Raw genomic sequence first — 14,877 nt, forward strand, 5'->3', positions numbered from 1 at the left:
TTTTTTTTTTTTTTTTTTTTTTTTTTTTTTTTTTTTTTTTGTATTCAATTTGTAACAAATGTAGAAAGCGAGGGAGATTAGGACACAAGATGCTTTTACAGTACTCTAAATCGGGTTAAATTTCATATTTAATCTCTAAATTTAAAACAAAAAATGCCTAATAAGTTAGTTCTTGAAGTTTTATTTTCATAGATCTCTTAATTTTGAAATGGGTAATAAATATTTAACTTTCAATTTTATTACCCAATAGGTATTTAAATTGTCGATTTTGTGTTTAAATGTTTCATTTGTTCAACAATTTTTTAAAAAAAGATAGGACATTTGGACAAATAAGATATATACAATCTTTCTTGATACTAGATAAAATTAAGCCAGAAAATTAAATAAAATCGGTAAAAATGTTATTAGATGCAATTAATATAGTAGAGTCAAAGTATTTGATAACAACTCACACTGTTATTAAATGGTTAAAATCTCCTAATAATTGCGAATTTAACTTTTTCCATAATTGTTATTAAATTGTTATAAAAGCTCCGATAATTACGAATTTAACCTTTTTAAAAAGAAATCCGACGAATCGATTCAGGTCGGCTTACTAATGGGATGCCCTAACACATTACAAAATTTCGCTTTAGTCAATGATCGAAGAGTAATAAAAGCTCGACAATATTAATAAAATAATGTTGCAGTAGTAGAAGGAATCATTGATCAAAAGTATCTAACCAAATTAAGTCTAAGATTGTCCAAAAAGATAACAAAAACTACCACAATAAACTATGTATAGTACAACACAAGACGGAGTCATTCGCAGAAGCATAAATGCTGAGAGCATCATTTGGTTTGTCCAAGAAACCATGGCAGCCCTGGTTCATTGCATTGCTTTATGGGAAGTGGTACAATAGGCCCAAGGAAGATGCGCCATAGATCAAGTACTATTGTCACCAACATTGCTGCTCCTAGAGAATCAACGGCCACTCTTGGCAAGTCCCAAAGATCACCAGGCTTCTCGTCAATCCTGTTTGTACGGATTCAACATGATCGAGAGATATTAGAAACAAACTCATTCTGTTCCTCAATACAATTCAATTTCTTCAAGTTTCAAGCAGGAGATGGCCTTGAATTATGTTACCCTACTTAATAATCTGAAGGATATGTTTCCTATCAAACTAATCTGCTTGGTGAATTTGAGTCTCCAAGATGCCCATTTTTCATAGGACTTTTCCTCTGCTAGCATGCTTCATAACCCCTTGTGGCTTCATATGTATTGGATATCCTAATGAAATTGCAGCCGACTTAATGGGTGGTAATAGATCCACGAAAGTCCGACCGCATCCATAACCTACTTGGGGCCTAATCTGGTCTACAAGTGAAAGTCATCTGAACTAACACCATGGGACAAACTACTGGGATAAGATAAATGTCGATATACTACAGAAGTTCATGCATGTTATGGGGGAATACAAAAGGCAACAGCAGCGTAACAACTACACAAGGTGATTCAGAGCAATCATAGAAAGTTAAATGTCCGCAAAATGATAAGTTTTGAAACTCCATTGTCTTTCTTCCCTTGTCTAGTTTGTGTAGGGGATAGTGTCATGGAGGGAAAATGGCAGACTTGTATGTGGTTTCTACTTATTAGAAGCAAACTGGTCCATACATATTAAGGCACTACGATTGAGAATCTTACCTCATGAACATTGGGAAGCTGACGAAGAAGTAGATGGCATAAAACAAAGAGCCAACTTTGTACATTGAAGCCCGATCCACAAACTGGTAGTAAGGGAACTGCACAGGCTCAAAGGAAGATGTGTATCAAAATTAATGGGCATGAATAACTTCTTCAATGTTAATAATAAAACTTCAGATTATTGAAGTTATTAAAAATGAATAAGGAATGCGAGAAAAAATACAACAGAAAAGAATGATCGATCGGTAAGAACAGCAGATGTTTTGTGGAAATAGTTCTATAGAAACATGCTGAAGTTCTCGATCCTTGACAGTTCAAATAACTTTTAACACCAAACGCATGAGGAGACAGATTGACAAGATATTTATCGACAACACAAGAGGAGAATGATGGTCATTACATTAGAAATTGCGACAGTTTCCAAGTATGCGATGAAGTATGAGAGTGCCAGAATCCATGCCCCCAGCATAACCCATTGAATATTCTCTGGTAGGTCAGCAATAGAATGCCGAAGTCTCCGAAGAGTCATGTTTGATGTAACGTGATAGAAAAGAAAGCAGACGTGCGTAAGAAGAAAGGTCGTATGTGGTACCTATGATTAGCAAATCATTTATCAGAAATAGAAGCAATCAATCTTTGCTCTTTTTTTACTTTTCCTTCCAATTGTCATGCTTACATTGTTCATTCTCCATGATGGAAAGGTATAAGATGCCCCCAAAACAGTGAAAAAGTAGTGGGTCCAAAAGTAGTTTCCAACATAGCTGAATATTACTATCCAAAGACTAGCCTGCCACAAAGAAGAAAAAGATAATCATGTAGAGTTTAGGAACTGACCACATTGAAAAACTGACTGGCAACACTTATGGGGATTGGATTATATGGAACTGAGCGAACTGAGCCGGAATATTTTACAATTTACACAGCCCCTCCAAACTCAAAATCAGGACGGCTAAGTGTTATTTCTCTGGAAATTTGCATTGTTATCATGTTGATTTCATCTACAGTATAAATGTACTCCAGAATGAAAAAGTACCAGATAAGAGGTTGATGAAATAGATTGTGGCCATGAAAAGGCAGGATTTAAGTGGAAAAAGAATGATTGTAGCCCAAGAAACAACTTTTAATTTATCAAAATTAATCAACTTTGATGATATAGCTGCTTCTTCTGAAATGCATAATTGCAAAAACAGAGTAATACACACACAAAAGGTAGAAAACTAACCTTTACCCAATAACGCTCTTTCCACGGCAAAGAGCGGTCAGCCTGCAACCAATTCCAAGTAAATAAGATCACTTCGCCTTCGTTACTTTGTGCATCTCAAGTTACAGGAGATGAATTGACAAGTCTTCCTTCTGACTAGATTTTTTGTGTGTGTGTGTGTGACTAATATTCAGTTTCACATCGGTCTTAGACAGAAACAAATCATCTGGATCTATATTAATTAACTAATGGTTGGATGCGCAATCAGTTAACTTGCGATCCATTAGTGCCCATAAACAAACATGTAAATAAATTTAGGTTCAAGGATCATAGAAATGGGAAAAACATAAAATAAAAAATGAAGAGCTAGTAAATTATACCTCTCCAGGCCACACCACCGGTATCAAGAAGGAAGGAAGTGCTGCTACTAATCCAAGAAGCAAATATTCCAATTCAGTAAAACTCTGCCAATCCAAGAAAAACAGTTCGCACGTCACTGTTCTTGAATGACACTCATCAAGCAAAGGCAAATTATCAACTAAATACAGAATTTTAGTTTGAAAGTTGTCACATCCCCAGATTTATAAACCATTTCTTCTTCGCTGACTTCTTCAAACCCCATCCAAATGTGAACAGAAAGAAGATAAAATCTAGACAAGGATTGAGAAATTTCTGCTCAGTTCACTCATTCAGGATTCTCAATCCCCCTCCACCACCATCCATCAAAATGCATCAACATCAATTAAAAGAACCAGTATAATTAGCCTAATTTCGCACAAATTAAAAGCAGAGTTCACGCGTGCACACCTCGTAGAGTTTAAAAGGAACCACAATCCCCAAGCAAAGAGTGAGCCAAAATGGAGTATATGAAAGAAAGAACACTTCTCCCCATCTCTTGCTAGGGTTTGATGACAACCATAAACTTGAAGACTGATTGCGGGCGGACCGACGACCTGGACATTGGTAAGAACAGTGTCATAGAGAGAAAACGAAGGCTAAAATTCTGAGAATTGCAAAATTACCGGCGGCCATTAGAGAGTGATTAAGATCTAAACTGATAGATCTAGGCTTGAAATTCTCCAACTGAATCAGAGAAAATCGAGGACTGAATCGTTTCCGAAAATTCCAAGATTGACAGCACAAATCGGAGACCTGGGAGTGCCGGCTTCCATTTAAATACAAAAACTTCACCACTCTAATGGCTACTCATTTCTACTTTAATTGTTACTCTAAATTTTTAATTAATATTCACGTACCTGATAATAATTACAAAACCAGTACGGCTATTTTTATTTTTTATTTTTTATTTTTCTCTCCAATTTTTTAATTGATTTAATTAATTTAAATAATTTTATATAAAAATATGATAATTGAGTATTTATTGACACTATTTATAAATTAGCCAGTTATTAAATATAGTTAAATAATTTTTTATTAAAAAAGATATATTAAATTTTATTAGTTATCATCAATTAATTTATATCTATTTATTAAAATATGAGTTAATTGATTAATTAAGACATAAATATTAATGAACTTTCAAGTATTATTTCAGATCTATGAAAAAAAAAATCTTAAAACTTTTTTTTTTAATTTTAATTACACATAAATATGAATAACATTTAATTTAATCCATCCATAAAATAACGAAAATTAATTTAATTATTAAAATTCAAGATTATGTGTTTTCACCTTTCCCTCGCTGTACCACTCACCTACGAGTATTTAGCTATATAAACTGATTCTTACTAATTCACATGGGATTTCACGTGCCCCATGTTACTCGGGTCAGAGTGTAATTGTAATAGCCTAAGTGCACTGCTAACAGATATTGTTCGCTTTTGCCTATTATACATAACCGTCAACCTCACGATTTTAAAACACATCTACTAACAAGAAGCTTCGTTCCCCTCTTCAACTGATGTAGAATCTCACCTAGTGAAGCTTTCGACTACTGAACTGTCACCATATAGAGTGAATCATTACACTGCTTTGACTTGCAACACGACTGTGATGTCTCACATTGGTTGGAGAGGAGAACAAACCATCATTTATAAGAGTGTGGAAACCTTCCCCTAACAAATGCTTTTTAAAGCCTTGAGGGGAAGCCCGAAAGGGAAAGCTCAAAGAGGACAATATCTACTAGCGGTGAAACTGGGTCATTACAATGACGGTTGTATTGCTTTCCCACAACCCCGTTTTCACAGTTTAGGCTGCTCCCACCCCGCTCGCCGTTATCATGTGAATCGCTTTTGGGTACCACCCATTATAGATTATATAAGATTCTAATTACGTGGCAAACAAAAAGAGAAAATCCAAAGAACAAAAGCTGTCAACTGACAAAGATTCCAAGTGGCAAATGTAAAATGGATGGGGACATTTTTAATATAATGATTATTATAATTAATTAATTGATCAATTAATTAATTAATTAAGCATCTTTTTTGTGATAATTATAGAATATTTTTAAAAAAGAAAAAATTAGCGCCAAATTTAATTAAGAAAATAAGAGAGAAATTAAATTTAAAAAAAAAAAAAAAAGTGGGAAATTATTTATCAAATAATATTGGTCTACGGGTTAGAATCTCCAGTGTCGTTGGAGAGCCGATTAATCGTCCGTTGAAAATGAATTACGTGAGAAAGAGACGCGTAGCTATAATGTTAATAGCTATTTCATTGTTCATTAGATCGCCTCTAATACGGCCGTCGCTTGTTTTAAACCCTAGCGTCTTAGCCATTTTCAGAGAGCTGTTTGGCAGAAGGCTGTTTGTTAATCTCAGAGGCTTGTGAACACATCACGACAATCGCCGCCATCGCTATGGCTCAGTTAATGGGTGGTTCTCTGTTCTCAACTGCTCCCGGCGGGTTTCACCCATCCAAAGCAGGTATTTTCGTTTGAAATCTTATGTTTTCTGTCGTTCGAAGAATAAGATTTGAAATGGGAACGGGAATGAATGGATTTGTTTATGGTAACTATTTTTATTTGTTCATCCGAGTTTCTGGCTACTCTGTAATTGTTCTTTCGGGGAGATGAATGGACTAGTCTTATGTCGATGGTGGAGAAAATATGATTCGATTGAGTCATGGTCTGTGGTTGTTAAAATGCGTCATCTTAGATTGCATTTTTGTTTCTATTTTTCAGAGTCAGTGGCGAGTTACTGCAGGATATCTGGCCCGACGAAGTTGCATTCATTTCAAGAGGCATTTGAATCAATAATGCTCTCCCTTCTATTCTTACATGATTTTTTTTATTAATTCCGGCCTGTTTTATCTGATTCTTGGACTTATTCTATTGCATTTGTGGCTGCAGCTGGGTGCCAAAGCGTCTGAAATCCATGGCAATAGCATAGCTTGTAACAGGGCCAGTGTTCTGCGGTCGAATAAGAAAAGCGGTGAGGTTCCCTTTGTTGCTTGGTCTGCGCTTAATTCCCTCCCCGGGTAGTTTTGTTCAGTCGGTTGGAGAAGCGTTGAGAGTTTTATCGGATCGAGCTTTTAATCATGGAGTCATTCTGTTAGTACGATTTATACAGATAGTAATTTTATTCGCAGTCGTGTTTATATTTACTTTAGAAGAGCATCAGTCAAGTGGGATTCAGTGTCTTTTTAATAGTGATTTTGTTCTAATGTTTTAGCCCTGTGATTTAGATGCTTTTTAAGATGGGTTTTTGTGTTTTTTCCTTCTATCGAGTTGATGAAACTTTTATCCTTTACTTTTGAATGGATCCAGTTATTCAGGCAATATTGCAGAGCGAGAGAGAGATAGAAACAACCAATGGTATAACAACTAGAGGTTTGCGTGGGCAGTTGAATAAGGTTGTTCTGGCCTACAGTGGTGGCTTAGATACATCAGTCATCGTTCCCTGGTTGAGGTAGGCCTTCATTTTTTTCAATGTTGCAGAGTAGGTACCTTATTTCTTCCTTCTTTTGGGAGTGGGTATTGTAATTGTGGGAACTAGTTTTTAACATCATTAGTACATGGTCCGGGTTGGATTGAGGGATTTTTTTGGACCAATCTAAAAGTTCGGATGGTTGGATTGGTAACCCAACCCAACCAAAAAAATTTCGCAACCCAACCCTACCCTGTAAATTGACTTTTTTTGAGTTACAACACTTCCCTTTCCCTTGTATTTCGTGGTTTTTTTTTTAGCTTTTAGTTGTTCTTTCTATGTCATCTCCTTCTGCATTCCTCTTTGGGGATTTGTGCAGTATTTCTAGTATCTACTTTCACTGCTTCTGAATTATTCCTTCCTATGGGCATTAATTATTGTATTTATTGCAGGGAGAATTATGGCTGCGAAGTTGTATGTTTTACGGCAGATGTTGGTCAAGTAAGTAATTAGCATAGGTGAACTAGTTTTGTGGGTTTTTTTTAGGATAGCCTACTTGACCAACAACCCAGTGAAATTTACATTTTTGCATCTCTTTGTGTGTCTTAAACCTGTAGGGCGTAATGGAATTGGAAGGCTTGGAAAAGAAGGCTAGAGCAAGTGGAGCTTGTCAATTGGTGGTGAAGGACTTGAAGGAAGAATTTGTTAGAGACTATATATTTCCTTGCTTACGTGCTGGTGCAGTTTATGAAAGAAAATACCTGCTTGGGACATCAATGGCCCGTCCAGTCATTGCAAAGGTAAGTCTAACTTATAGAGCATTGTCGCTCGTAGTCCTTGCTTCTAAAGTTATATTAGCGATGTGAATTTCCCAACAATAAATGAATTTAAGGTTCTAAGACTTGTAAGCTCCAATCACGTTTGTCACGTTCATGGTTCTTATTTGTTTGGGTATTTAGTAATTCCTTCCTTTTCCCTTATTTTGATATTTGGAAAACATAGGCCATGGTGGATGTTGCCAAAGAAGTTGGAGCTGATGCTGTTTCTCATGGATGCACTGGGAAAGGAAATGATCAGGTATGTCCGTACACTGTGATTTGGATATGAGCATACTATTTTCCTTGATGAATACAATTGGTACTGCATATCTTTCAAGGTACGCTTTGAGTTGGCCTTCTTTGCTTTAAATCCTAATCTAAACGTGGTGGCACCCTGGAGGGAATGGGATATTACTGGAAGAGAAGATGCTATTGAGTATGCCAAGAAGCATAATGTACCTGTTCCAGTGACAAAGAAATCAATTTACAGCCGAGACCGGAACTTGTGGCATCTTAGTCATGAGGTAATGCTTATTAGTATTGATCGATTCATCTTAGTCATGAGGCCATGGTTATTAGTATTGATCGATTCATCTTATTAGTCATGAGACNCTTTACTTTTGAATGGATCCAGTTATTCAGGCAATATTGCAGAGCGAGAGAGAGATAGAAACAACCAATGGTATAACAACTAGAGGTTTGCGTGGGCAGTTGAATAAGGTTGTTCTGGCCTACAGTGGTGGCTTAGATACATCAGTCATCGTTCCCTGGTTGAGGTAGGCCTTCATTTTTTTCAATGTTGCAGAGTAGGTACCTTATTTCTTCCTTCTTTTGGGAGTGGGTATTGTAATTGTGGGAACTAGTTTTTAACATCATTAGTACATGGTCCGGGTTGGATTGAGGGATTTTTTTGGACCAATCTAAAAGTTCGGATGGTTGGATTGGTAACCCAACCCAACCAAAAAAATTTCGCAACCCAACCCTACCCTGTAAATTGACTTTTTTTGAGTTACAACACTTCCCTTTCCCTTGTATTTCGTGGTTTTTTTTTTAGCTTTTAGTTGTTCTTTCTATGTCATCTCCTTCTGCATTCCTCTTTGGGGATTTGTGCAGTATTTCTAGTATCTACTTTCACTGCTTCTGAATTATTCCTTCCTATGGGCATTAATTATTGTATTTATTGCAGGGAGAATTATGGCTGCGAAGTTGTATGTTTTACGGCAGATGTTGGTCAAGTAAGTAATTAGCATAGGTGAACTAGTTTTGTGGGTTTTTTTTAGGATAGCCTACTTGACCAACAACCCAGTGAAATTTACATTTTTGCATCTCTTTGTGTGTCTTAAACCTGTAGGGCGTAATGGAATTGGAAGGCTTGGAAAAGAAGGCTAGAGCAAGTGGAGCTTGTCAATTGGTGGTGAAGGACTTGAAGGAAGAATTTGTTAGAGACTATATATTTCCTTGCTTACGTGCTGGTGCAGTTTATGAAAGAAAATACCTGCTTGGGACATCAATGGCCCGTCCAGTCATTGCAAAGGTAAGTCTAACTTATAGAGCATTGTCGCTCGTAGTCCTTGCTTCTAAAGTTATATTAGCGATGTGAATTTCCCAACAATAAATGAATTTAAGGTTCTAAGACTTGTAAGCTCCAATCACGTTTGTCACGTTCATGGTTCTTATTTGTTTGGGTATTTAGTAATTCCTTCCTTTTCCCTTATTTTGATATTTGGAAAACATAGGCCATGGTGGATGTTGCCAAAGAAGTTGGAGCTGATGCTGTTTCTCATGGATGCACTGGGAAAGGAAATGATCAGGTATGTCCGTACACTGTGATTTGGATATGAGCATACTATTTTCCTTGATGAATACAATTGGTACTGCATATCTTTCAAGGTACGCTTTGAGTTGGCCTTCTTTGCTTTAAATCCTAATCTAAACGTGGTGGCACCCTGGAGGGAATGGGATATTACTGGAAGAGAAGATGCTATTGAGTATGCCAAGAAGCATAATGTACCTGTTCCAGTGACAAAGAAATCAATTTACAGCCGAGACCGGAACTTGTGGCATCTTAGTCATGAGGTAATGCTTATTAGTATTGATCGATTCATCTTAGTCATGAGGCCATGGTTATTAGTATTGATCGATTCATCTTATTAGTCATGAGACCATGGTTATTAGTATTGATCGATTCATCTTAGTCATGAGGCAACGGTTATTAGTATTGGTCGATTCATCTTAGTCATGAGGAAACGGTTATTAGTATTGGTCGATTCATCTTAGTTAGTCATGAGGCAACGGTTATTAGTATTGATCGATTCATCTTAGTCATGAGGTAATGGTGATATACACTTTTTTTCGGGGGGTAGAGATTGTTCGCCTATCAAGTTGAAATCAACCTAAGTGACGATTCTCTTCTAGGATGTATCAAGAAACTAGGTGGATTTTAACATCTTTATGAATTTTATCTCTTGCTGATGCTCTCTTGTGCATTATAACTGAAGGGGGACGTTTTGGAGGATCCAGCAAACGAACCTAAAAAGGACATGTATATGATTTCTACAGATCCAGAAGATGCACCAAACGAACCCGAGTAAACTTCTTTTTCTCGAAATAGCTGGAAATAATCTTTGCAATAATGATTTTATTCTTGAATCCGTCTTCCAATTATTTAAAAATTTATCAACCACAGTTGGTTGAGGTCATTATAAAACCAAGTTCATTTTTTGCTACGCAGCTGGAAAATTAAAATAGTATGAAAAAGAGAGGTACTTCAAATGGTCCAATATCCAAAAGAGAACAATTTCTCAACTCATTTTGTTTGCATAATTTGTTGGCATTACCTTATTAGTCTATTTGGTGGGTGTTTTCCATTTTCTGTTCAACAAGCTCAACATGTTATCTTCTGCAGATATGTGGAAATAGGAATCGNTAGCTTTTAGTTGTTCTTTCTATGTCATCTCCTTCTGCATTCCTCTTTGGGGATTTGTGCAGTATTTCTAGTATCTACTTTCACTGCTTCTGAATTATTCCTTCCTATGGGCATTAATTATTGTATTTATTGCAGGGAGAATTATGGCTGCGAAGTTGTATGTTTTACGGCAGATGTTGGTCAAGTAAGTAATTAGCATAGGTGAACTAGTTTTGTGGGTTTTTTTTAGGATAGCCTACTTGACCAACAACCCAGTGAAATTTACATTTTTGCATCTCTTTGTGTGTCTTAAACCTGTAGGGCGTAATGGAATTGGAAGGCTTGGAAAAGAAGGCTAGAGCAAGTGGAGCTTGTCAATTGGTGGTGAAGGACTTGAAGGAAGAATTTGTTAGAGACTATATATTTCCTTGCTTACGTGCTGGTGCAGTTTATGAAAGAAAATACCTGCTTGGGACATCAATGGCCCGTCCAGTCATTGCAAAGGTAAGTCTAACTTATAGAGCATTGTCGCTCGTAGTCCTTGCTTCTAAAGTTATATTAGCGATGTGAATTTCCCAACAATAAATGAATTTAAGGTTCTAAGACTTGTAAGCTCCAATCACGTTTGTCACGTTCATGGTTCTTATTTGTTTGGGTATTTAGTAATTCCTTCCTTTTCCCTTATTTTGATATTTGGAAAACATAGGCCATGGTGGATGTTGCCAAAGAAGTTGGAGCTGATGCTGTTTCTCATGGATGCACTGGGAAAGGAAATGATCAGGTATGTCCGTACACTGTGATTTGGATATGAGCATACTATTTTCCTTGATGAATACAATTGGTACTGCATATCTTTCAAGGTACGCTTTGAGTTGGCCTTCTTTGCTTTAAATCCTAATCTAAACGTGGTGGCACCCTGGAGGGAATGGGATATTACTGGAAGAGAAGATGCTATTGAGTATGCCAAGAAGCATAATGTACCTGTTCCAGTGACAAAGAAATCAATTTACAGCCGAGACCGGAACTTGTGGCATCTTAGTCATGAGGTAATGCTTATTAGTATTGATCGATTCATCTTAGTCATGAGGCCATGGTTATTAGTATTGATCGATTCATCTTATTAGTCATGAGACCATGGTTATTAGTATTGATCGATTCATCTTAGTCATGAGGCAACGGTTATTAGTATTGGTCGATTCATCTTAGTCATGAGGAAACGGTTATTAGTATTGGTCGATTCATCTTAGTTAGTCATGAGGCAACGGTTATTAGTATTGATCGATTCATCTTAGTCATGAGGTAATGGTGATATACACTTTTTTTCGGGGGGTAGAGATTGTTCGCCTATCAAGTTGAAATCAACCTAAGTGACGATTCTCTTCTAGGATGTATCAAGAAACTAGGTGGATTTTAACATCTTTATGAATTTTATCTCTTGCTGATGCTCTCTTGTGCATTATAACTGAAGGGGGACGTTTTGGAGGATCCAGCAAACGAACCTAAAAAGGACATGTATATGATTTCTACAGATCCAGAAGATGCACCAAACGAACCCGAGTAAACTTCTTTTTCTCGAAATAGCTGGAAATAATCTTTGCAATAATGATTTTATTCTTGAATCCGTCTTCCAATTATTTAAAAATTTATCAACCACAGTTGGTTGAGGTCATTATAAAACCAAGTTCATTTTTTGCTACGCAGCTGGAAAATTAAAATAGTATGAAAAAGAGAGGTACTTCAAATGGTCCAATATCCAAAAGAGAACAATTTCTCAACTCATTTTGTTTGCATAATTTGTTGGCATTACCTTATTAGTCTATTTGGTGGGTGTTTTCCATTTTCTGTTCAACAAGCTCAACATGTTATCTTCTGCAGATATGTGGAAATAGGAATCGTAGGAGGTCTCCCAGTTTCCATCAATGGCGAGGTTCTTTCACCAGCCTCTCTTCTGACCAAAGTAAACGAAATGGGTGGAAAACACGGAATTGGAAGAATCGACATGGTCGAAAATCGTCTCGTGGGCATGAAAAGTCGAGGTGTCTATGAAACTCCAGGAGGAACCATCCTTTTCGCAGCCACCCGTGAGCTCGAGTCTCTAACTCTTGACCGGGAGACTATTCAAGTGAAAGATTCACTGGCCCTCAAATATGCAGAGTTGGTTTATGCAGGCCGATGGTTCGACCCTCTTCGTGAATCCATGGATGCTTTCATGGAGAAGATCACAGAGACCACCACCGGCTCCGTCACCCTCAAGCTGTACAAGGGCTCCGTCCATGTGGTCAGCCGGCGAAGTCAATACAGTCTTTACAGGGAGGACATCTCTTCCTTTGAAAATGGGCAGATCTACAATCAGGCGGATGCCGCCGGTTTCATCCGCCTTTATGGCCTTCCGACCAGAGTCCGGGCAATGCTCCATAAGGACATCTGATCCATCCCCCCCTCTTATTACCGATGGATTGTTTTGATGAACAATATGCGTTCTAGGCTAGATTGGTATTTTCAAGTTTTTATAGTTTTCTTAGGCGGAAAAAAACTGTGTTTATGAAATAGATTTATTATTCATTAATGAGATGGGTAATGTGACATAAATGCCCTTGCATGTTGCTCGTCATATAATTGATATATATATATATTTATTTATTTATTGTAATTGATTTATTTGGTATTTTAACTATTTATTTATATTAAAAATAATTTATTTATTTATTTTATATTAAAATAAAGTGTAATCACTAAATTTCTGAGTTCGTGTTTATTTGGTATTTTAACTATTTCACTAAAATTTTAATTTTTATGTTTAATAGTTTTTTAACAAATTAAAAAAAAAAATTGTATTTTAGATAAACCCAAAATTAAAATTTGGACGGAATTTATTATGTTTTACCCTTTACTTTATCATTGGCGCGTAAATCTTAAATTTTTTTTATGGGTTTAAAAAAATAAATAAATAAATAATTCATAATATTGAAAAATCTGGTGAAGTCCAGGGGTATTTTGGGAAGGTAGGAGAATGAAATTGCTGGGCTAATGTATGATATCTTGGGCTCGCGTAACATGCTTAATTCCACCTCCTCACCTATTGGCCCAATGGCCATTCTCCGCCGTTTGACGGCCTAAACTATCGCCGGCGTCTCTGAGGCCGCCGCGACGCCGCTCCGTTGTTTCAGTCTGAGACATTTCATTTCTCCCGCGACCTCCGCCTCTTCAGCTCAACTACAATTTGATTATGAATATTACTGCTACGACTACAGAGCAGAGCTCGAATCCCGACTTGATCACCTCGCGGTAGCTCCCATTGGATACTCGGAAGGCTCGGTCCCGACGAGAGAATTGGAGTTTGTGTTCATTGGAAGCCCCCGCACGAAGAAGCATCTTTATGCGTAGAAGCTCTCCAGGCTGCTTGCAGTTCCTCATATTTCCATGGACAGCTTGGTTCGCCAAGAACTTAGCCCTCGCTCGTTCTTATATAGACAGGTATAACTCGACACTCGTAGCTTCATTTCAATGTTTGGCGTCTTTTTCATGGAATTTGCGCTTAAACGTCTTGCGTTTTTGCGTTTTCCGGCTCTGAATCCATAGTTGCTTGCCGTGTTCGTGATCTTATTCTTTGGATTTAAGTCTTCGTAATTCAGATTTCATTACGAGTTCAGATGATTTTGAGGAATGTGATTATCACAGTAGTATATAGATACTGGCTACAAGCACCTTCTTGGTTGTGGAATTGTGTATATGATTATCACAGTGTATTATCACAGTGCATCAAGTCAGTAGACATTAATAAAGCACTGCAGCATCCATCTATTTTATCCATTCCTATCTCTTTCACTATCCCTCTTTCCAACACGACATTCTCTTAACTTTGATTATTCCTTTTCATATTCAATTACATGAATGTCAATACGTGTGTCACCTTAAATTCTTTCTTTCAGCTATGAAAACAAAAGGTTCACTCCCGTTTTGAGTCTTGCTTCTAGTTAACCATCGTTACGTATATGAAACTCTGCTCTTAATGCCTTCGTGACTCTGTATATCAAGAATTGATGTCCAGGAGTCTATAAACCAGATTTACCATATATATGTTTAACTATTGATATAATTAAATTTAAGCTATGACCGCAGATGTTAAATATATCTAACACTTGATGTGTATATGATTTTAAATAATTCATCACTACTTATTTGATGAAAAATGGAAGTGTTCTATGAAAACGCGACAGAGGATTTTAGCTGAACATAATTCCCCATGAGCACATGCTTTGCAAAATTGTTCGCTGCATCATTCGTGGCTTTCATAATAGTAAGTTTACTGGTTAACAGTGGCTCTGTTCTCCATCATTGTTTCCCCCTTTTTCCAGCAGAAGATTGTTGATCAACTTGCCATGATCGATCCGATCGTGAATATCAGATGCGTCAACTTTTGTTCCGTTAAATATCATATG

The 14,877-nt window shown here is 36.9% G+C and overlaps 2 protein-coding genes across 2 annotated transcripts; one reads left to right on the plus strand and one right to left on the minus strand.

Moving 5' to 3' along the window:
- Positions 1-645: 645 nt before the first annotated feature.
- On the minus strand, positions 646-4,098 carry LOC111782922 (cycloeucalenol cycloisomerase-like). The gene is made up of 8 exons (XM_023663772.1): positions 3,911-4,098; positions 3,696-3,841; positions 3,269-3,352; positions 2,910-2,951; positions 2,364-2,474; positions 2,088-2,279; positions 1,688-1,785; positions 646-1,015 (listed from the first exon to the last, which is right to left on the minus strand). Exons 1-8 carry the CDS (start codon positions 3,918-3,920, stop codon positions 832-834), a joined length of 867 nt encoding a protein of 288 aa, XP_023519540.1. The 5' UTR covers positions 3,921-4,098; the 3' UTR covers positions 646-831.
- Positions 4,099-5,562: 1,464 nt separating this feature from the next.
- On the plus strand, positions 5,563-13,041 carry LOC111782921 (argininosuccinate synthase, chloroplastic-like). Its single transcript, XM_023663771.1, has 10 exons — positions 5,563-5,773; positions 6,031-6,089; positions 6,199-6,280; positions 6,616-6,757; positions 7,168-7,216; positions 7,333-7,515; positions 7,718-7,792; positions 7,872-8,057; positions 10,032-10,120; positions 12,314-13,041. The coding sequence occupies exons 1-10, from the start codon at positions 5,707-5,709 to the stop codon at positions 12,864-12,866; spliced, it is 1,485 nt and encodes a 494-aa protein (XP_023519539.1). The 5' UTR covers positions 5,563-5,706; the 3' UTR covers positions 12,867-13,041.
- Positions 13,042-14,877: the final 1,836 nt, after the last annotated feature.

This window comes from Cucurbita pepo, chromosome LG20 (assembly GCF_002806865.2).
Source record: "Cucurbita pepo subsp. pepo cultivar mu-cu-16 chromosome LG20, ASM280686v2, whole genome shotgun sequence".
In the NCBI taxonomy this organism is placed as follows: Eukaryota; Viridiplantae; Streptophyta; class Magnoliopsida; order Cucurbitales; family Cucurbitaceae; genus Cucurbita; species Cucurbita pepo.

Coding starts and splice junctions, on each gene's coding strand:
- LOC111782922 (XM_023663772.1), bottom strand. Junction 2,952..3,268: donor CGGTGGTGTGGCCTGGAGAG/GTATAATTTACT, acceptor AATTGGTTGCAG/GCTGACCGCTCTTTGCCGTG. Junction 2,280..2,363: donor CATCATGGAGAATGAACAAT/GTAAGCATGACA, acceptor TGCTAATCATAG/GTACCACATACGACCTTTCT.
- LOC111782921 (XM_023663771.1), top strand. CDS start 5,707: ATGGCTCAGTTAATGGGTGGTTCTCTGTTCTCAACTGCTCCCGGCGGG. Junction 5,774..6,030: donor GTTTCACCCATCCAAAGCAG/GTATTTTCGTTT, acceptor TCTATTTTTCAG/AGTCAGTGGCGAGTTACTGC. Junction 6,281..6,615: donor GCGGTCGAATAAGAAAAGCG/GTGAGGTTCCCT, acceptor GAATGGATCCAG/TTATTCAGGCAATATTGCAG.